Consider the following 23,651-nt stretch of genomic DNA (forward strand, 5'->3'; position numbering starts at 1 on the left):
TTGCTGGAAATGGGCCTCTATACACCTATGTAGATATTGCATTAAAAACCAGACGTTTGCAGCTAGAATAGTCATTTAGCACATTAACAATGTATAGAGTGTATTTCTGATTAATTTAATGTTATCTTCATTGAAAAAAACTGCTTTTCTTTCAAAAATAAGGAAATTTCTAAGTGACCCTAAACTGTTGAATGGTAGTGCGTGTGTAATATATATATATATATATATATATATATATATATATGTGTGTGTGTGTATATATATATATATGCGGCGTGGCATGGAGGCGATCAGGCCGTGGCACTGCTGAGGTGTTATGGAAGCCCAGGTTGCTTTCATAGCAGCCTTTAGTTCGTTTCTCAGTGGGTCTAAGTGCTGTTTTCTGATGAAAGAAGTAAATTTTGCATTTCATTTGGAAATCAAGGACCCTGAGTCTGGAGGAAGAGTGGAGAGGCATAAATCCAAGTTGCTTGTGGTCCAGTGTGAAGTTTCCACAGTCAGTGATGGTTTGGGGGCCAGGTCATCTGCTGGTGTTGGTCCACTGTGTTATATCAAGTCCAGAGTTAACGCAGCCGTCTTTTTCCAGCAAGACTTGGCACCTGCCCACACTGCCAAATGTACCAATACCTGGTTTAATAACCACAGTATCGCTGTAAAGGATCTGCCAGACACCGCTTCTGTGTCGACGCCCGTAGTTAATCAGTCTGCATCTGCTCCTAGGTCTGATAGAGTGACTCAATCTTCTACCACTCAGGCTGGTAGGCTGAGGAGTGGGAGAACCTATCACAGCCCGGCCAGACGGAGCTAGCTCCCGTCCCCTGTCTATTTATACCTTCATTTCCTGCTCTTCCTTTGCCTGTGATTCTGTCTTGTTTCCTGGCTCTGCTGTTCCTGCTAGTACTATTGACCTCTGCTTCAAATTGACCCTGGCTTTACGGACTACGCTCCTGCTCTGCGTTTGGTACCTTGTACACTCCTGGTTTGACTCGGAACGTTCACTACTCTTGTTGCTCACGGTGTTGCCGTGGGCAACTGCCCCATATCCCTTAGCTTCTGTGTACCCTTGTCTGTTTGTCTGTAGTGCACTTATTGAGCGTAGGGACCGTCGCCCAGTTTTATGCCGTCGCCTAGGACGGGCCGTGCAAGTAGGCAGGGACTGAGTGGCGGGTAGATTAGGGCTCACCTGTCTGTCTCCCTACCCCGACATTACAATCGCTGTGCTTGATTGGCCAGCAAACTCACCTGACCTAAACCCCATAGAGAATCTATGGGGTATTGTCAAGAGGAAGATGAAACACCAGACCCAACAATGCAGACGAGCTGAAGGCCGCTATCAAAGCAACCTGGGCTTCCATAACACCTCAGCAGTGCCACGGGCTGATCGCCTCCATGCCACGCCGCATTGATGCAGTAATTCATGCAAAAGGAGCCCCGACCAAGTATTGAGTGCATATACTGTACAAACTTTTCAGTAGGCCAACATTTCAGTATTAAAAATCATTTTTTGAAATTCTAATTTTCTGAGACACTAAATTTTGAGTTTTCATTAACTGTTAGCCATTATCATCACCATTAACCCCTTAATACTGAAGGTATTTTAACCCCTTAAGGACGCAGCTTTGTTTTGGCCTTAGGGCTCGGAGCCCATTTTTGAAATCTGACATATTTAACTTTATGTGGTAATAACTTCGGACTGCTTAGACTTATCCAAGCGATTCTGAGATTGTTTTCTCGTGACACATTGGGCTTTATGTTAGTGGTAAAATTTGGTGGATATATTCAGTGTTTATTTGTGAAAAACGGCAACATTTTGAGAAAATTTTGAAAAAATAGAATTTTTCTGAATTGAAATGCATGTGCTTGTAAAACAGATGGTTATACCCCCCAAAATTGTTACTAGTTCACATTTCCCTTATGTCTACTTTAGATTGGCATCGTTTTTTGAACATTTTTTTATTTTTCTTGGACGTTACAAGACTTAGAACATAACCAGCAATTTCTCATATTTTTAAGAACATTTCAAAAGCTTTTTTTTTAAGGTACCTGTTCAGTTCTGAAGTGGCTTTGAGGGGCCTATGTATTAGAAACCCCATTTTAAAAACTAGACCCCTCAAAGTATTGAAAACAGCATTTAGAAAGTTTTTTAACCCTTTAGGAATTTCAGAGGAATTAAAGCAAAGTCGAGGTGAAATTTGCAAATTTCATTTTTCTTACTGAATTTCAATTTTATTCCATTTTTTTTCTGTAACACAGAAGGTTTTACCAGAGAAACACTACTAAATATGTATTGACCAGATTCTGCAGTTTTTAGAAATGTTCCACATGTGGCTCTAGTGTGCTCGTGGACTAAAACACAAGCCCCAGAAGTAAAGAAGCACCTAGTGCATTTTGGGGCATCTTTTTTATTAGAATATATTTTAGGCAGCATGCCAGGTTTGAAGAGGTGTTGAGGTGCCAAAACAGTAGGAATCCCCCAAAAGTGACCCCCATTTTGGAAACTACACCCCTCAACGAATTCATGTATGGTGGTTGTTACCATTTTGACCACACAGTTTTTTCACAGCACATATTTGAATTGCGCTGTGAAATGTAAAAAATTACATTTTTTCCAATAAGATGTCATTTTTGATAAAATGTCTTATTTTCACAAGAAATAAAATACCCCATTTTGTTGCCCAATTTGTCCTGAGTGCGGCAATACCTCATTTGTGGTGATAAACTGCCGTTTGGGCCCATGGGCTCCGAAGGAAAGGACCACCATTTGGCCTACTGGAGCTTTTCTGGTGCTAATTCATGTATGCAGAAGCCCCTGAGGTACCAGTACAGTTGAAACCCCCGAGAAGTGACCCCATTTTAAAAACTACACCCCTTAAGACATTCATCTAGAGGTGTAGTGAGCATTTTGACCCCACAGGTACGGTTTAAAAGATAATGCGCAGCAGATGGTGCAGAGTGAGATTTGCAATTTTTTCTATATATATGCCATGTCAGTGTCTAATATATTGTGCCCAGCATGCGCCACCAGAGATATACACCCCATAAACTGTAATGTGGGTTCTCCTGGGTACGGCACTACCCTACATGTGTCTGTTATCAGCTGCCTGGGCACACAGCAGGGCTCAGAAGGGAAAGATGAGGGGGATAAGCTGTGCGGAGGGCATCAGGGTAGATTAAAAATCTAAGGGATGTATGGTCAATTTTAAAACCCTCTCATACAGAGCCCTGGTTTTTCGGGACACGTGTCACATTGATATCTTGTGTCCTCCCTTATCCCCCTCTTATAGCAGACTTTGCACCTCTTTTGACTTTTTCCCTTCTTGCCAGTTCGGGGAACTTCTTCTGTAAAGTGTTGCCCTGGTACGATGCTTGTGGCCTCGCTTCCACAAGTACTGGGTGCCCCCTTGGTCCCTAAAGATTAGGTTCTTGATAATGATGTGCACGGCCAGCTTCTTCTACCACACCGCATGGCGCTGTAGGGCTTCAGGACTTGACATGACAAGTCCACCCCTCCCATGTACCTATTGTAGTCCAGGATGCAGTCTGGTTTGGGGGTCTCTGTAATGGTACCTCGTACAGGTACATGGGTACTGGTGTGGCCATGTATTGTTGTCAATACATTGACATCTCTCTTGTACTTGACACACAATATGCTGCAGCTAGATTGTGCCCCGCTCTCACCCCTTCTGAGTGTTTGCCCTGCAGAGTCTTAGGGAGGCCTCTCAGATTTCTTCTAGCAGTGCCGCATGCCGCAGGACTTCTGGAAGCGAGGCTGTTGAAGAGTGGGACGCTGGTATAAAAGTTATCCAGGTTGAGTTGGTAACCCTGGTCCAGCAGTGGGTGCACCAAATCCCACCCAATTTTTGCATTAACTCCCAGTAAGGGGGGTATTCTGGGGGCTGAATACTGCTGTCCTTCCCTTAATATATCCTAAATCTGTAGGTATACCCTGATGCACTCTCATACATCTTCACGCCATACCTTGCCCTCTTACCCGGCAGGTACTCGCGGAATTGAACCCTCCCTTTAAAATGTACCAAGGACTCGTCAATAGAAATACACTTCTCGGGGGTGTATGCTTGGGAAAACCGGGCACTGAAACGGTCTAATAGGGGTCTCTGTTTATACAAACGGTCAAAACCGGGGTCATCTCGGGGTGGGCACGGCTCCTTATCAGTATAATGAAAGAAGCGACGTATTGCCTCATTTATTTATTTTTTTAGGTTCCAGTTCAGTTCTGAAGTGGCTTTGAGGGGCCCATATATTAGAAACCCCTATCAAACACCCCATTGTAGAAACTAGACCCCTCAAAGTATTCACAACAGCATTTAGAAAGTTTATTAACCCTTTAGGTGTCTCACAGGAATTTAGAGCAAAGTAGAGATGAAATTTACATTTATTTTTTTTTGTCAGAAAATCCTTTTTATACCATTTTTTTCCTATAACACAAAAGGTTTTACCAGAGAAACGCAGCGCTATATTTATTGCCCAGATTCTGCCGTTTTGAGAATTATCCCACATGTGGCCCTAGGGCGGTAATGGACTGAAACACCGGCCTCCGAAGCAAAGGAGCCCCTAGTGGATTTTGAGGCCTCCATTTTATTAGGCACCATGTCCGGTTTGAAGAGGTCTTGTGATGCCAAAACAGTGGAAATCCCCAAAGAGTGACCCAATTTTGGAAACTAGACCCCTTGAGGAATTCATTGTAGTTTTCATGGGGTGCATGTGATTTTTTGATCAGTTTTTATTCTATTTTTTAAGTGGCGTGGTGACTAAAAATCAGCAATTCTACTATTGTTTTTTATTTTTTACAGCGTTCACCGTGCGCTATAAATGACATATTTACTTTATTCTGCGGGCCGATACGATTACGGCGATAACAGATGTTTATAGTTTTTTTTATGTCTTATGGCGTTTGCACAATAAAATACGTTTTGTAAAAAAATCATTCACTTTTTGTGTTACCTTATTCTAAGCGCCAGAACTTTTTTTTTTATTTTTCCCATCAAGAATCCCATGCGAGGACTTATTTTTTGCGTAATGAACTTTAGTTTCGATCAGGACCATTTTTAGGCACATGCGACTTTTTGATCTCTTTTTATTCCATTTTTTGGGAGGTGAAGTGACCAAACAATTGTGATTCTAGTACGGTTTATTATTATTTTCTTTTACGGCGTTCATCGCGCGGGATAAATAATGAAATAATTTTGTAGTTCAGGCCGTTACGTACGCGGCGATACCAATTATGTATAGTTTATTTATATTTAGTAATAATAAAGGACTGATAAGGGAAAAGGGGGATTTTACTTTTATCACCTTTTTAAAACTTTTATTTTCACACATCTTCTTTTTTTTAAACTTTTTTTTTTAAACTTTATTACTTTGTCCCACTAGGGGACTTGAGGGCAGGAGGCCCTGACCGCTTACCTAATACACTGCATTACATGCGTTGTGCAGTGTATTGGAGCTGTCAGCTACTCACTGACTGCAAGCATAGTGGGTCCTGACTTTGTCAGGACCCACTAGGCTTCCTTCGCTGGCATTGCCGGACACCATTGTTAGGTGTCCGGTTGCCATAGTCACCATCGCCAGCCGCTATCGTGTAGCAGGCCGGCGATGGTAGCTTAACCCCTAAAAAGCCGCGATCACTATTGAACGCAGCTTTTAAGGAGTTAATCAGCGGTAACACAGCGATCGGTCCCCGCTATAGGAGCTGCGGTAACTGCTGTACGAGACAGCAGCTGTCACAGCTCCTGTATGTGTGGGGAAGACTGCCGAAAGGGCCGTTACTTCTGTGACGTACTATTTAGGTCATGGAGCGCGAACGATACAGCTACCATGACCTAATAGTACGTCCAGGAGCGGGAAGGGGTTAAACCTTATTGACTAAGCATTTTTTTAAGTTTTTCCATCGTCGCATTCAAAGAGCTGTATAAGGACTTTTTTTTTTTTGCGGGACAAGTTATATTTTATAATAGCACCATTTTAGGGTACATATAATTTATTGATTAACTTTTTTAGTGGGGTACTGGAAGAAAAACAGAAATTTAGCAATTTTTTTTTTTTTGCATCTTCATTTTACGCCATTTACCGTGTGGTATAAATAACATAATAACTTTATTCAGCGGTCTTTATGATTGCAGCAATACCAAATTTCTATAGGTTTTTTTTTTGTTTTCCTATTTTAACACTGTAAAAACACTTTTTTCAAAATGATTTGTTTTTGTGTTACCATATGTTGGGGGCCATAACATTTTTTTTTTTTTTTTTTTTGTCCGATGCAGCTGTATGAGGGCAGTTTTTGTTTTTTTCAGGACAATTTTTAGGCCCCATGCACACGAAAGTGCTTTGGCGGCAGCAATTCTCCCGAAAATGCATGGGAGAATTGCGGCGCCATTCATTTCTATGGGGCCATTCACACGACCGTAGTCTTTACGCTCCGTGCATGGCCCGGTAGCCCGCACCACAGAAAGAACAGACATGTCTTATTACAGCCGTCTTCTGCGGTCCGGGCTCATTGAAAATAATGGCCGCAGCCATGTGCATGGCCCGCGATCTGCGGGCGGCTCGCGGCTGACAGTCTGCTGCCGGCCGACCTGAAAATCACGGCCGTGCTTATGGCTACGGTCGTGTGCATGAGGCCTTAGTTTTTATTGGTATCATTTTAGTGTACATGCGACTGTTTGATCATTTTTATCACATTTTTTTGAAGGTAGGGTGAACAGAAAACAGCAATTCTGGTATTTTATAGTTTTTTTATTTTATTTTTTATGGCGTGCACCGAGCAGGTTAAATAATGTAATCGTTTTATAGTTGGGTTCGTTACGGACGGAACGATATCAAATATGAGTAACGTTTTGCTTTTTTTTTTATAATAAAGTATTTTTTAAGGGGGAAAAGTGGGTTTTTAAGTTGTTTTTTACTTGGGACATTTATTTATTTCAAACTTTTTTTTAATTAAATTTTTTAGTCCCACTAGAAGACTTTTATAATTACAATCAAAAGATCGCACAGTATACACTTCAATACTTCTGTATTGAAGTGTATTATGCCTGTCAGGGTATGGCCTAACAGGCAGTCACTAAAGGCAGACCTGGGGGCCTTTTTTAGGCCCCCAGGCTGCCATAGAAACCATCGGCACCCTGCGATGCACACGGGGTGCCAGTGTCTCTCTGATGGATTTCTTCATTTCTTTCAGCCTAACGATGGTCTATTTCACTTGTATTGAGAGCTCATTTGACCTCATGTTGTGGGTTCACAGCAACAGTGTCACGACGCGGGGTGTGGACCCACTGGGCCGTACCACATAGTGGGATGCCAGCTGGCCAACTAGGTACAAAACAATGTCTATAGTCCAGAATGGTTACCTGAGGCAATGTAGACCATAGCGGAGACACAACTTGACTTTCACCGTAGATGGCACAGTAGATGCAGCGGAAGACACAACTTGACTTTCACTGTAGATGACACAGTAGATACGATCACACGGGATACAGGGTACAGGCAGCAGGAACGGGTAACACTGGGAACTGGAAAACACTGGGAGACTATTTGGAAGACAAACTTTAGGTATACAACAACGCTCAGGCAAGGAACAAGTGGGCAGATCCCCTTTTACAGTCCAGCAGCATTCTGGGCTAATTACTGATAATAGACAGCCGGACGCCTACTGGCCCTTTAAGGCCGTGTGTGTGTGTGTTTGTGTGTGTGCGCACACCCTGCGGGAACCAGTCACAGAACCCAGAAGTGAGTGCCGGCGTCTTCCTGGAGAGAGATGCCGCCGGGAACACAGACGTCCATGGCCGATGCCGTCAGATGGTAAGTCTGCAGCTTCCAAATGCAAATGCCACACTCGTAATCAACTCCAGACCTTTTACCTGCTTAATTGATGATGGATTAACGAGGGAATAGCCCATGCAGCCCATTAAATAGCTTTTGAGATAATTGTCCAATTACCTTTGGTCCCTTGAAAAAGAGGCAGCTACATATTAAAGAGCTGCAATTCCTAAACCCTTCCTCAAATTGGGATGTGAATACCCTCAAATTAAAGCTCAGAGTCTGCACTTTAAGCCCATATTGATTATATAACTGTGTATTCAATATGTTTTTGTAAACATCTAAAATGCCAAAACTTGTGTCACTGTCCAAATAATTCTGGACCTATCTGTGTATACGTGCGTGCGTGTATATATATATATATACATAACATAATGTTTTTTTTAAGTCCATCTTATGATGAAGCCACCCCAGTGATCTCTGAGAAGCTGCAATCGTCCTCTCATTTCCCCTACAGCGGGCTCTGAAAATGTAGTATTACATGTTGTTCATTCTAACGGATGGGTAACCATGTTACCATAAAACAATATAATTTGCCGTGGTACCCCTTAGTGCTGCTGCTAATCTGTGCTGCTGGTCGAGGGAACCTAAGCAGTTTCAGTCTCCTTCTCCTCTGGCAGCTAACAATATAATCACAAATGCCATGCTAGTGTAGAGACTCTGTTTCTACCCTGACAAGCATGGAGAAAACCATTTCTATTGGCTGATATGTTGGTTGAACTATAGAGTTCGCTATTCATTCATTTAAAAAGCAATGGACACCTAACAGAACGGTAAGGCCTCATGCACACGACCGTAGCCATGTGCACGGCCGTGATTTTCGGGTCAGCCGGCAGCAGACTGTCAGCCGCGGGCCGTGCACATGGCTGCACCCATTATTTTCAATGAGGTGGATCGCAGAACACGGCCGTAATAAGACATGCCCGTTCTTTCTGCGGTGCGGGCTCCTGGGCCATGCACGGACCGTGGAAACCGTGGTCGTGTGCATGGCCCCATAGGAATGAATGGGGCCTCAATTCTCCTGTGGATTTTTGGGGGAATTGCGGCCGCAAAAGCACGTTCGTGTGCATGAGGCCTAAGTAGCTGACCCTGTAAACAAAATAACTAGGTACTCTCCTGCCAGGTCTTTTCTGCTCAATAACGTTATTGAACTATAATTTCCTGTTTTTTTTTTTTGGGGGGGGGGGGGTGGTAATAGCCATTTCTGCACAGAGTAAGCTCGGCTTGTCTGGCTCTGTACGGATCTTACTTCACCCAGCAGGAAGCAGGAGTGTGACAACAGGAGGACAGTCACACTGATGGGGTGAAGGTGGAAGTAGATCTCAGGAATGATACAAATGTAATGAAGCAGACTTGTAATTTGATAAAGGAGACCAGGAGATCAGACTGCAGCCTCATGAGCCGTTGATACGCACTTCCAGATTTTGATGAACAGACATTGATAGGTTGAGGTAAAAGTGCTGAACTTTGGTCATAAATTCTTCACACATATTCTACATGTGGTTTCTGAAGCTATTGACATATTCATTTTGTGGCTAGTATACATATACCAATATTTTGTGATATTAAAGACGTGTGCCTTTTTTTTTTAAGTGACACGTTTTACGACCCTTCGCCACACTACTGGTTCTTGGCACAATTCAGAACTGTAGGAATACTGTAGACATAAAATGTGTCTAGGTCATATAAGATATATGGTATGTAATATACTTGACGCGTGCAATTCTTTTGAGGCTCATTTTATGACTGAATTAAAGGAGATGTCTAGTTTCAAAAAATTGATGGTCTATCATTCTCGGTTCGATTGGGGTCCGACTCCCAGCACCATCGCCGATCAGCTGATTTTATTTAACTGTGAATCGCCGACACAATTGTAGCCGCGGTTCACAGTATTACAGCCTTCGTCTATTCACTTCCATGGGAGAAGGCTTTCAGTAAACCGCCACTACAAGTCGCTATACTCCCTCAGGTAAGGGCCTACTGGTACAGGGCGTTTCCTGGGGTTGGGAGTCCGTTTACTTAAAGGGATAGGTCATCAGGATATGATCGTGGGGGTCCGACACCTTGACCCCGCACCAATCGGCTATTCCAGCGGCCTCCAGGCGCCAGAAGCTATGCAGGGTCGGTGCCGGAAGCAGATGGCTCTGACCACTGTATGGTACTGCATCTCTGTTCCTATTCAAGCGAATAGGAGCAGAGCTGCAGTAACCCTGCACGGCCGCTATGCAGTGTATGGAGCCATCTGCTTCTGGCACTGGCCCTGCATAACTTTTGGCGCCCGGAAGCAGCCAGAATAGCTGATCGGTGCGGGGTCCGGGTGTCGGACCCCCACCGATTATATACTGATGACCTATCCTGTGGGTTGGTCATCAGTATAAAAAAAAACAGCCCCCAACCTGGACAACCCCTTTTAACCTTTTTCAAAATTCCTTCAACCCTGCGTGTAGTTTAGATCCTCGCCATCCAAACTAATCTACATCAGGTTGAACAGCAGAAATCAGGTTTGTGAATAGATGTCAGAACAGTATGAAAATCCTTACCTGTCGCGCATTTTAAGAGATTTAGCTTTTTTAGCAGAACTAGTTTAGACACTGCAATGAAAAAGAAATAGAAGTATATGTTGTACCTGCTCTTTGTATAAACTGGAGTGCCGCTTTGCCATCCACCCCTCACTGCTGTAATGTGGATAAGATTAGACCGCATCCACAGAAAATTGCTTAGCTCTTGCATTCCGCCACCCCGCCAGCTCTGCAAGAGCTCCAGACCACAAATGCATTGAGCAGAGCGGCGTCTGGCAGTCATAGGGTTACCCAGCATGAGGGGCTGTAAGGAACAAAAGGCGGATGATTGAACAGCTGTGAGTGGTAATGCCAGCTAACGAGTCCCCGCACAGCTATAATCAGAATCCAGGCCGGTTATCCAGCATATTCTTCATGTAGAATATTCAACACAAAACCCTTTAATCCTTTCTGCCGGAGCGAGAGAAATAAAGGGAAGGGGGGGGGGGGGGGGTTGGCATACCAGTATATGTTTGTCCAAATCTTCAACTTCCTATTCCTAATTCATGGTAGGCGCCAGCAATAAGCATTTTTCATCATTATAATTTTCATCATGATTATAATGTACGTGACTGGAGCTCACATTTGCCGGCCATTGATGGTGTTTGCTATACTGCTTGCTACACAAGGGGATTTCATGATAGATAAAGAGCTGGACATAGGCTGAATATGACAAAGAGACATAAAAAGGGATTGAATACAGGGCAGATCTATCATTGGGGAGAGGTTGTCCCATTTTTTTGAGATTGCAACTGACACTAAAGACACTATGGAAGTTGTCTTTCGAAGGGACTTATATTTACTGGGAATTATTTTCATTAGAAGTAAATTTTTGCATAGTTTCTTTGGTTGTTGTACAACTTCTTGTTTACACCTATGACCCAGAGAGTCCGCTGACTGCATATTAGCCTTGCATCTTTTTTTTTCTTCTAAGGGTTTTCCAGGATTTGGAGCTGGGAGCCTGAATCACTTGTATTGATTTATGTTTCTGTTCTAGAAAACGCACTTCCAAATACTTGGGAATTCTGAGTTAATAGAGAGCGGTCCCTGTTAAGGACCTTCGTCTATAAGCCAGAGCAGAGAACAGCAATAAAGAGATTCCTTGTCTGGAAGACCCAGTTTGTCCATGCATTACACAGAGAGCCCATTGATTTGTAATGCTTCATTTCCCCTGTGGTGGTGCTGCAGGGAAATTAAACACTGGCCACTGAGTTCCCTCACAGATTAAGCTGATCATTGAGGGATTTCAGCAGCAGGACACCTTGTGATGTGCATATCGTCAGGGGAACATTCTAACAAAAACAGATTGCCTTTAAAGGGGCTGTCTGCGTTGGACAATGTAGGTTATTTTTTGATGAATTTGTTGAAATCAAGTTTTTATGTTAAACATTTTTAAAGAATTTTGGGTGATTTTAAAAAGGTAGCGATGTTTTCCTCTTAAAACCTCAAAAAAACAAAAAACGGACCAACAGCAGTTATCATAGACCAAGATCCACAGTCCTGAAGCAGTCTTCTTATAACATTGATGTGCCTCCTGTGTTATTGATGCTGCATATAGGTACAGTAGGGATTACGTTAAAGCAAACAAGCCTGTGTAACCTTATATTCACACGACCGGGTGTCAAATTTTCACTGCTGGTTTGCACCCGGACGAGACCCGTTTTCACGGATCCCTCTGGGACTTGAGTCTATTGAGGGATCCGGGAAAACGGGGCACAAATAGGACATGTCACACGATCCATTAAAATAACTATAATTTTAATGTAGACGTGAGACGGCCATTAAAAAGTACGTCCGTCCCACGGCTGACTTTTCCTGTCGTCTGAATAAGCCCTAACACAGAGAGGCAGTTTAATGGACTGTCTGCTATGTATGAAACACAAGTCCACCAGGACGTCAGTGCATGGAGAGCTGCTTTCCACTACAAGGAAAGAATGATTATAAACCACAAGCAACTAAGCCACTAGAGCGAAAAAAAAAAACACGAAATCCGTTAACTGCCACATATACCATATTTATCAGACTATAAGATGAACCGGACTATATAGGACGTACCCAGGTATAGAAAAAAAAAAAAGAAAAGAATACATACTTATTAAAACTTCTCTGGTGGTTTAAGGTAGGGAAGGGGTTAATGTCATTAACTCTGTTAGTATAGAGGACTCTCCCCACATTGGTGGTCTAAAATAGTAGGAGGGGTTCAGATTTTTTCCCCTGGTGTTCTAGGGTAAAAGTTTGTTTTATACCTTGTGGTCTAGGGCAGTGGTCCCCAACCTTTTTTGCACGAGGACCAGTTTGATGCAAGAAAATTTTTCCAGGGTCCGGCGGGGGTTAGAGTCAGCTCACACATTGCGTAAATATGGAGTACCTGTATTATAATACCTGTATTATAATACCTGTATTATGCTGCGGAAAATAGTAGCAGCAAAGTGGATGAGATAAAATAACTCTCACCCACACTCTGCGTAAATACTGAGATGAAAAAATGCTCAGAAAGTCAATTGTATTTGCGTAAATGCTTATTTGTTGGCGCGTAGCTAAAGGCTCATGGGCCCTCGTGCAAGAATTCAACTTGGGCCCCCCTATCCCTGCCCGCGCCTATGCCCAACAGTCCCCATGGATGCCCTCAAATTATAATGCCCCATAGATGCCCCCACACAGTATAATGCCCAATAGTATAATGCTCTCCATAGCTGCCCCCACAGTATAAAGCTCCCCATAGCTGCCACATACAATATAATGTTCCTCAAAGCTGCCCCCTCACAGTATAATACCCCCCATGGCTGCCCCCCACAGCTGAACATATAAGTATAATGCTCCCTATAGCTGCCCCACAGTATGATGCCCCCATACTGTATAATTCCCCCTATAGAGTATAAGGCCTCCCATACTGTATAAGGCCCTCCTTAGCTTCCCCATACAGTAAAATTCTCCCATAGCTGCCACCGTATCAGCCCCCCTCCCATACCCAGTATAATGCCCCCATATGTGCCTAATAAAAAATAACATAATTACTTACCTATCCCCGTTCCCATGATGGGTGGAGGATCCTTCTCCTCCGGTCTGTGCTATGAGTGACTCAACGCAGACAGGTGCGATGACGTCACAACATCATGCCTGCCTGCGTCGAGCTGCTCACGCCAAAGTGAATGCTGAGGCCATGAGCTATCACTCTTGCTCCAGCATTCAATTCAACTATATCTGCATCCTAAGGCTGCAGATGCAGTTGGAACTGGGACCAGCGGCGGTCACATGGGATGAAACGTCATCCCAGGAGGCCGGCCTGACGTTAGAGGGCCGGCCTCCTAAGATGACGTTTCATCCCAAGTGAACGCCGCTGCTGCCAATCTCAGGCTGCATCGGTCTCCTGGGAAGAAACGTCATCCCAGGAGGCCTGCTTAGCAGTTTTCCACAGCGGACATTCCGGGCGAAAAACACTACCACAGTTTGGTGCGGTTTTTCGCCCGGAATTCTCTGAGACCACCGGGGCGGATACCAGATACCACGGCCCTGTACCAAATGCTCTGCGGCCCGGTATTGGTCCGCGGCCCGGTGGTTGGGGATCACTGGTCTAGGGTATCTGAGGGGGTTCATATTTTATTCCCTGGTGGTCTAGGGTAAATTTAGGGGTAAATTCCTGGTGGCGAAGGGTATGTGAGGGGTTTTATAATTTGCTCCCTGGTGGAATGGGGTAAAATAGGGTGTGCCTAGTTTTTACATAGTTCTACTGTTCAATCTTCATCTACCACCTGCAATAAGTGACCACGCTTGTAGATTGTCACTTTTTCACTCTGCCTGACCTGCCCTTTCTTCCCTTGTGGTCTAGGATAAAATAATACCAGGTTGCCCGTGGCTTACTCGCCTCTCCAGGCTCCAGCAAGTTGTCCTGCACTGTGTAGTCTCTGCATTTTGCTTCTCCTCCTGCCCTGTGCTGATCATACTGATTAGGGCCAGGCAAGGATTCTCTCTGATCTGACGATTTAGAAGTGCCATGCCCGATCAGGAAACAATCGGGGAGTGTCTTGCATTACGGGGGCTCCTCTTACTGTGGTCTTTATGGGTAAGTTCACGCAACAGATTTTTCCAGTGGGAAAATCCAACGGGTATTCTGCCGATATTCCATGGCAGAAATCGGAGGCAGATGCTCGCATTTCTGGTACGGCTTGACAGTTTGCAGACGCTTTTTCCGCACACGCAGATTATTACCATTTTTGCGGTGGTATGCGCTGAGGAAACTGTATCAAGAGGATATGTCACTTTTTTTTTTTTTCTTTTTACCGAGTCAGTTTGCTATTTTGCCCACTCTAAATTCTTGACAATGGGGCAGATTCGGATTTACATCAATGGGAGGTTTGTTACACGAAAACATGTCTAAATCAGCGTGAAAATTCCATGTGAACAAGGCCTAAGATGTGCAGGCTTTTTAGCAAGATTATATTCTTGATTTGTCTGAATTATATGGTATATATTGCAATTCAAAGTGTTGACATGGAGGTTTTAGGCAATTTAGTTTTTCCTTGGGTTGTCCGTATGAGTTCTTAACAAACCACTATTTGTGGCAGTCTGTAAATTGGACTGAGGCTGTAGATCGGGGTACAAAGATATAGATCTAGCTTATAGATATTCCCCCTGCTCTTTAGTTGCATTGATCTCCTTTATTACAAAATAATTTTATATTGACCAACATAAATTTTTCCTCAAATTTTAATGGGGTGGGGGTGGGGAATGTATCTTGAAGAAAAAAAACTAATTTTTTTAATTCTTAGTTTGCCAATTTCAATTGTGTGTAAGCTTTGTACAAGTCCGTGTTATTGTGTGTGTGCACTTTTTTTTTTTTTTGAATATTCGGGTAGTAATTGAGTTATAACTCTTATACAAAGCATTTGCTTGACAAGAGCCAATTTAGCATTTGCCTTCATTTGCATAACAAAAATAAGGATGATGGTTAGAAATTCTGTTCCTCTTCACCCCCCCCCAGAAGAATTAAATTTTCATCAAGACATAAACACTGGCTTCAGAACATGGAGAAACTGGGTTAAACATATGCAAATTACGAGTTCTGCAATATAGTGATTGGCGACTTCAGGCTTTTCCCCTCTATCTCCTCTCTGCATTCTGCTGCTTATTAAAAATTGAGGCCTTAAATATTTCAAGCAACAGCTGTGCATGGCTCCTGTGCTTCGTGCGAGTGCAGTCATTCCAAGTGTGCGCTACATCTTCTGATCTGGGTTTTTTTCTCTCTGTTTCTCAGTTTCAGACAGTAAAGTCACATCTTGTGCGGCTGTGTGGAGGATACCAAAGGAACTGCAGGCAGGGAGTCATGAAGTCCCCGATGATTCATCAAACAACACCCAAACCTTGGAGCTTCTGTGTCACCTTGACAGCGACGCCCAAAGCAATATGGCCTGGTAATGTTCTGCATGTATCAAACAGCATATCACTTCAAGAGTTTTACAAGAATGATCTGCGAGTAATGCGGAAGATATGAATATCCAAATGGGTTGCTTCTCCAATATACAGGAGAACACTTCGTGTTTTTTTTTTCTCTGTAAAAGGTTGATACTCACATTAGTGGCACTTATTTAAAGGAACAACTGATACACTGTTATACCTAGTGCAAGGCATGAGGTGCATTTTCTCTTTGGTGTACTTTGAACACCTTTGTCATGCGCTGAGCCCTATAGAATTCCATGAACGCATACAATATGTGTTGTTTTTTCATGCAGAACAGCGCTCCCGGTCACCTACTGTGCAGGGAACAGGATACATTAGCACCCGCTGATATGATTTAGTGGTGACATACTCCCTTTAAAGAGAATCTGTCATTAAGATATTCTGCCCAAGTTAAGGGCAGCATATTCTAATGCCGAGCCCGCAGTCAAACGGCTTATAGGGTTATTCCAATCGAAAACATTTATCGCCTATCCACTGAATAGGTGCTAATGTTAGATTGAAGAGGGTGTGGAAATGATGGATCCACTTTAGCAGTGCCCCAGTCAGGGAGTGCCTCCTATTAACAGTGCCCCAGTCAGGGAGTGCCTCCTATTAACAGTGCCCCAGCAGGAGAGTGCCCTCATTCGCAGTGCCCCTGCCAGATGACCTCTGATGCTCAATGACTGCTCACATTACATTTCCTCATCCTGGAGGAAACATGCAACAGAGCGGTTAATTGTATTTGTGTCCTGAGAATGAAGTGTTTCAAAGCAATGGCACCCAGCACTTCAAGAAATGGCCTTGACCAGGAGCTATGCAGATCAGCACCCCTGCAGTGGCAGAATAGAATATTAAAAGTTTTTCACTTGAAAACACCTCAAGGCCTTTTACTTTTAGGATTTTTTAAATTGTATTCATATACAGTACAAGAAAGGTAAGGTAAATAGTAAAGTGTGACCAGCAAAAATAGAGTACACACTTTCTCCCCATTTTTACATATTTTCACACTTGCATGTTTTCAGGTCAATAAACTACTTTTCGTATAAGACCACGATAACCCAAGTATACATAAAATGCTTTTTTTTAATGATGATTTCATTTATTAAAAGAAAAATGCTGTTCAGCCCTACCTGGCCCTATGTGAAAAGTAATTGCCCCCTTAGCTGCTGAATCAACCAGTTAACCAAATTAAATTGACAATTGGATGATGACTGCCAGACCTGTTGAATCTGAATATTACTTGAATAGAACCTGTCTGGTAATGTGAAGCCGGCTAAGAAGGTCTCACCAACCAGCACATGATGACATGGTCTAAAGAGGTTCAAATACAGATGCCAAACAAAGTCATTGAAATCTACCAGTCTGGAAAGGGTTACCAAGCCATTATCGACAAATGAAGAAAACTTGGAACAGTGGTGAACCTTCCCAGGAGTGCCCAAAGTTTCACCAAGGACTCATCCAGAAGGTCACACGAGAACCCAGACGAACATCTACTAGGCTGCAGGCCTCACTTGTCTCCGTTCAGGTCAATGTACAGGATTCCACAATAAGAAAGACACTGGGCAAAAATAGCATCCATGGGAGAGTTGCAAGGTGCAAACTACGGCTGACAAAAAAAGAATCCAAAGGCTCGTTTGCCCAAAAAACATCTCGATGACCCCCAAGACTTTTAGGATATTTTTCTGTGGACTGAGGAGTCAAAGGTGGAACCTTTTGAAAGACATGGTTTACATCTGGCGTAAAGTGAACACCGGATTCCACCATAAGAACATCATGCCAACAGTGAAACGTGGTGGACGTGATGGTCTGCGGTTGCTTTGTTTCTGCAAGACATGGACGACTTGTCATTATTGACGGAACGATGAGTTCTGCTCTATCGGACAATCCTGAAGGAGAATATGCGCCTGTCAGTTTGTGACCTAAAGCTCATATGCAGTTGGGTTATGCAGCAGAACAATAATCTGAACCACGCAAGCAAGTCCACCTCTGAATGGCTCAATTAAACAAAATTAAGGTTTTGGAGTGGCCGAGTGAAAGTCCTGACTCGAATCCCATTGAGATGTTGTGACTAGACTTTAAACGGGCAGATCATACTCGAACAACCTCCCGTTGTAGCCGGAAAAAAAACATACTGCAAAGAAGTGTGCACCAAAGTTCCTCCACCGCGATATAAAAGTCTTATCACAAGTTGTCACAAATGTTTGATTGCAGTTGTTTCTGCCCAAGGATGGCACAACCAATTATTAGGTTTAGGGGGCAATTACATGGGTGATATAGGTTTTGAATAAATCTTTTATTAATATATGGAATGATCATTTAAAGGTTCACTTTGTGTTTACTCGTGTTGTCTTGATCTTATATTAAAATTAGTTTGAAGATCTAAAACATTTAAATGTGACAAGTAGAAGAAATCCTTTTGACAGCACTGTACAGAGTACATTAGGTTCGTAAACCGAGCAACACAATGAGCAAAAGAAGTGTGGGGAGGGAATCGTGTGTGTGGTGCACCATCATTTTATAATTCATTTTGGGTGACTGGCGCTGCCATGACCTCTGAGTTCCTCCACATAATAAGTTGCATCCTCCCTTTGACTAATGCTCCGCGTGGCCTCATTTACTGGCTTAGACAATGCTTCTGATCTCGATTTTGCTTTTACACCAGTGCTGGAGAGGAGAAGAATAATGACACACGGATGTTCCTCTCATAGTCCCAGGTGTATAGTAAGATCATGCAGACCCGTACCTGGCGGTGACATTTCATACCTGTTCTGTTTGACTTTCCTGACAAATAAAAAAAAAAAAAACCTGCTCAGCGGGTAACAGGAAAAGACCCAGCAGCAAAGTAATTGCCGAGAACACATCGCTGTTCCTATGGTTTCCCTTTATTGCTGTCCTATTTTATTTTTAAAATATCTCATTCTCTTGTCACTGTTAATGGCCAGTACTAGGAAAGACAGCATTCTGTTTACAGCTTAGCTTCCCAGCAGGGACGGGTTTACATAAACCATTAACCCTTTCCACACGTGACGCAAATCGTGATGTCCATCGATTACATATTTATTTATTTTTTGTCGATTATATGTATTATTGTGTATTTACTGCTCGCTGCTTATGAAACGTTCTCAGTTAGAGCAGATCTCACTTGTTCACACTGAGTTTTTTGCAGGCAGATTTTGACCTGCCTGCACTTTCTTTGCAGCGTTTTTTGGCTGCGGGCAAAAAACGCAGCGAAAACCGCTTTCTCTGCCTCTCATTGATGTCAGTAAGAGGTCAGAGATGGAAACCCGGGAAGAAAGAGCATGACGCTCTCCGCCTCCCATTGAAATCTATGGGTAATAGGAGCAGGAAATCTACAAATTGGCATTCTTGCAAAGGTAGGTAGTCATTGATCTGATGACACATAATATACAGGAGTAAAAGGTGGGCACGCAGACTTTTTCTCAGACATGTTAATGGTGAGCTGAATATTGGCCGTATACTATGTCCCGAATTCAGCTCTCCGAGGGAAGCTGAAGCAGCATGGCGGTCAGCAGAGCACCACATCCCATTTGTTCTAGCGGTTGGTGGAGGTCTCAACGCCTAACTCTCTGCTAATGCCAACTTCTGACAGCTCTTTTATGTGTCAGCAGTTAAAATTACCCTTTATTGGTGGTAGGGGCATATGTGCATGTTAGACCAAACACATTTTGATATATGACTGATAGTATTGTGAACAAAATACTAAAAAAATTAATACAGAATGGATGGTCTTTATGCTGGTTTCTAGGGATACACTGCCTAACTACAATATGTGTTATATGAGATCATCCACTGGCGTAGCTATAGGGGTCGCAGCGGTCGCAATTGCGACCGGGCCCCGAAGCCAGGGGGCCCACGGCCCCCCGCACCACATTAATAAAAAGTTTCTATAGTAACTCGGGCCGCGGGCCCCTGTTACTATAGTAACATACTTTACTTACCTTCCTGGTTCCGGATCGCAGCGGAGGTCCTGACGTCAGGCGCTGTGCGCACGCATGACGTCACAGCGCTATGCCGCCGCGCACAGCATCGAGACTACAGAACTCCCGCCGCGGCCGAAGAGGAAGGTAAGGTTAGCCCTGACTGGCGGGGTCCGACTCCCGGGACCCGCCAATCAGCTGTTTTGAAGGAGCCGCAGCACTCGTACGAGAGCTGCTCCCCTTCATTCCTGTCACTTCATTCCGGTCACACTGTGAATCGGTGTCGGCGATTCACAGTATGGGCGAGTAGTGAAATGAAGGGGAAGCAGCTCTCGTACGAGTGCTGCGGCCCCTTCAAAACAGCTGATTTGCGGGTCCCGGGCGACACATCAGCTATTGATGGCCTATCCTGTGGATAGGCCATCAATGTTAAGGGACTGCACAACCCCTAAGCCTACGATGTATCAGGCTTAGGGGGCCCATGAGACAGGATCACAGATTGTGTGATCCTGTCTGCTGGGCCCTGTATCTAAGCAAATCACATGGTAGGCTTAGATACATGGCCCATGCGTGATCCTGTCTGCTGGGCCCTGTATCTAAGCCTACCACACTGTAGGTTTAGATACAGGGCCCCAGCACACAGTAATCTTATACTGTATAAGATTACTGTCTGCTGGACCCTGTATCTAAGCCTACCTTGTGGTAGGCTTAGATACAGGGTCCCACAGACAGTATCACACATGGGCCCTGTATCTAAGCCTTAGGGTATGTGCACAGACACTAATTACGTCCGTAATTGACGGACGTATTTCGGCCGCAAGTACCGGACCGAACACAGTGCAGGGAGCCGGACTCCTAGCATTATAGTTATGTACGATGCTAGGAGTCCCTGGCTCGCTGCAGGACAACTGTCACGTACTGAAAACATGTTTTCAGTACGGGACAGTTGTCCGGCAGCGAGGCAGGGACTCCTAGCGTCGTACATAAGTATAATGCTAGGAGCCCGGCTCCCTGCACTGTATTTGGTCCAGTACTTGCGGCCGAAATACGTCCGTCAATTACGGACGTAATTAGTGTGTGTGCACATACCCTAACACACGTGTTACTAATCCATTTTTTGTGTGTTTTCTTACAGGTTCGGTCGTTGGACTACGGCGGATTCCAGGACTACTTCGATGACAGCTTTTTTTTTTATTAATAAAATGGTTAATGAGGGTTGTGTGGGTTTTTTTTTTATTTCAATAAAATATTTTTTCTATGTCTTTTTGTTTTTTTTTTAAACTATATTACTACCGCCTTAGTAATGGCCGCCGGCTGATTGACAGCATCCATTGCTAAGGCGGGGCTTAGTGTTAGCGGATGCAGAGGCTAACACTAACCCCCTTTATTACCCCGGTACCCACCGCCACCAGGGGTGCTGGGAAGAGCCGGGTACGATCCAGTACCTGACCATCTGTAGTGATGGTCGGCCACTGGGGTGGCCGCAGGCTGGTATTATCAGGAGGGGAAAGGCCAAAAACAGTGGCCCTTCCCATCCTGGTAATGCTGCCTGCTGCTGCTTTATTGTATCTGGCTGGTTATGAAACTGGGGGGGACCCCCACGTCATTTAAAAAAAATAAAATAAAAAAATAATTGGAAAGAACGATGTCGGGTCCCCCCCAATTTTCATAACCAGCCAGATACAACACAGCAGCAGCAGGCAGCATTACCAGGGTGGTAGGTGCCACTGTTTTTGGCCTTCCCCAGCCTAATACTACCAGCCTGCGGCCACCCCGGTGCCTGCCCGTCACTACAGATGGTCGGGTACTGGTTTGTACCCGGCTCTTCCCAGTACCCCTGGTGGCGGTGGGTACCGGGGTAATAATGGGGGTTAGTGTAGCCTCTGCATCGGCTAACATTAAGCCTCGCCTTAGTAATGGAGGTTGTCAATCAGCCAGCGGCCATTACTAAGGCGGTGATAATAAAGTTTAAAAAGATACAAGCACATAGAAAAAACACAACCCTCATTAACCATTTTATTGAGAATTTAAAAAACGCCGTCATTGAAGTCCTCGAATCCGAAGTCGAACAACCGAACCTGTAAAAAAAACACAAACACAAAAATAATCAGTAACACATAAAGAAGCAAAATTATTATTCTTACCTATCCTGGGTCCAGCGCTGGAGCCGCAATGTCAGCGAGCGGGGCCCTGTATCTAATCCTATCATGTGTGATACAGTCTGCTGAGCTGTGTATCTAATCCAATGATGTATGATACTGTCTGCTGGGCCCTATATCTAATCCGATCATGTGTGATACTGTCTGCTGAGCCACTGTATCTAATCCTATCATGTGTGATACTGTCTGCTGAGCTGTGTATCTAATCCTATCATGTGTGATACTGTCTGCTGAGCCCTGTATCTAATCCTATCATGCGTGATACTGTCTGCTGAGCCACTGTATCTAATCCTATCATGTGTGGTACTGTCTGCTGAGCCACTGTATCTAATCCTATCATGTGTGATACTGTCTGCTGAGCCACTGTATCTAATCCTATCATGTGTGGTACTGTCTGCTGAGCCACTGTATCTAATCCTATCATGTGTGGTACTGTCTGCTGAGCCACTGTATCTAATCCTATCATGTGTGATACTGTCTGCTGGGCCACTGTATCTAATCCTATCATGTGTGATACTGTCTGCTGAGCTGTGTATCTAATCCTATCATGTGTGATACTGCCTTCTGAGCCACTGTATCTAATCCTATCATGTGTCATACTGTCTGCTCAGCCACTGTATCTAATCCTATCCATAGTTTATAGGGTCGTAGTGCTATAGATATTCTATGCTGTCTCATATACACACTTTTTTTTGGGCGGACACATATGTATTGGGGCTATTTCCCGGACATTTTAAGCCCTGAGGGTATGTTCACACGGCAGCGTCCGTTACGGCTGAAATTACTGTGCTGTTTTCAGGAGAAAACAGCACCGTAATTTCAGCCGTAATGGCATGTACAGGCGTCTTTTGCTGCGTCCATTACGGAAGTAACTGAAGCTGGTTTTCCATGGAGTCCATGGAAAACGGCTCCATTTACGTCTGAAGAAGTGACAGGCACTTTTTTACGCGCCGCCTTTTGACAGCGACGCGTAAAAAAAAATGACCGTCGGCACAGAACATCGTAAGACCCATTCAAATGAATGGGCAGATGTTTGCCGACGCTTTTGAGCCGCATTTTCGGACGTAATTCAATGCTAAAACGCCCGAATTACGTCCGTAAATAGTGTGTGTGAACCCAGCCTTAGTGACGCCCCGGCTGCTAGTGCTGCATTGTTGGGTCACTTAGGAGACCCAGCGATGCAGCTGAAAGCGGACCGTCGGCCATGAGAAGTTTGCGGGGGGGGGGGGGGGCAGTAAGAATTTTTGCATCGGGGCCCATGAGCCTCTAGCTACGCCCCTGAGATCATCAGACAGTGCGTCACCAGCAACCAGATTGTCTCAGGTCTTCAACTCAAAGCCAAATTGTCACTGCAATATTAATATGATTTTGGAGAAAAAAAAAATAGTGTATAACCTATTTTACGTCACAAGTCAGGTCATGTTACCCTGGGATTAGATCTCTTTTGATTTTCTGTAAGACCTTCATATAATTAAATCCCCCCCGCTGGAAATATACCACATTCACAGTACAAATGCTGATCGGCTGTCGCGGTAAAAGGGGGGGGGGGGGGATTCGCAGCATGCTCTTTCCTGTTTACGTTATTTTTACAGCTACTCTGGCACTGAAGATTTGCAGGTAGAAGATTCCCAGGAGTGAGCTTGATCCTTTGTTCTAAGTTGTCATTTGGTATTTGAGTGTAGAGGCATCTCCTGCTCCCCCACAGGATTTCAGAGAGACAGAGTGCTTGG

The 23,651-nt window shown here is 44.1% G+C and overlaps 1 protein-coding gene across 1 annotated transcript in view; it reads left to right on the forward strand.

Annotated features, from left to right (window-relative positions):
* EIPR1 (EARP complex and GARP complex interacting protein 1) overlaps positions 1-23,651 on the forward strand; it is a 242,741-nt gene that overhangs the window by 115,056 nt on the left and 104,034 nt on the right. The window contains exon 4 of the mRNA XM_075863903.1: positions 15,643-15,799. Within this exon, the coding sequence (XP_075720018.1) occupies positions 15,643-15,799 (157 nt within the window). The remainder of the gene's footprint in view (positions 1-15,642; positions 15,800-23,651) is intronic.

The sequence above is a fragment of the Rhinoderma darwinii genome, chromosome 4, assembly GCF_050947455.1.
Source record: "Rhinoderma darwinii isolate aRhiDar2 chromosome 4, aRhiDar2.hap1, whole genome shotgun sequence".
In the NCBI taxonomy this organism is placed as follows: domain Eukaryota; kingdom Metazoa; phylum Chordata; class Amphibia; order Anura; family Rhinodermatidae; genus Rhinoderma; species Rhinoderma darwinii.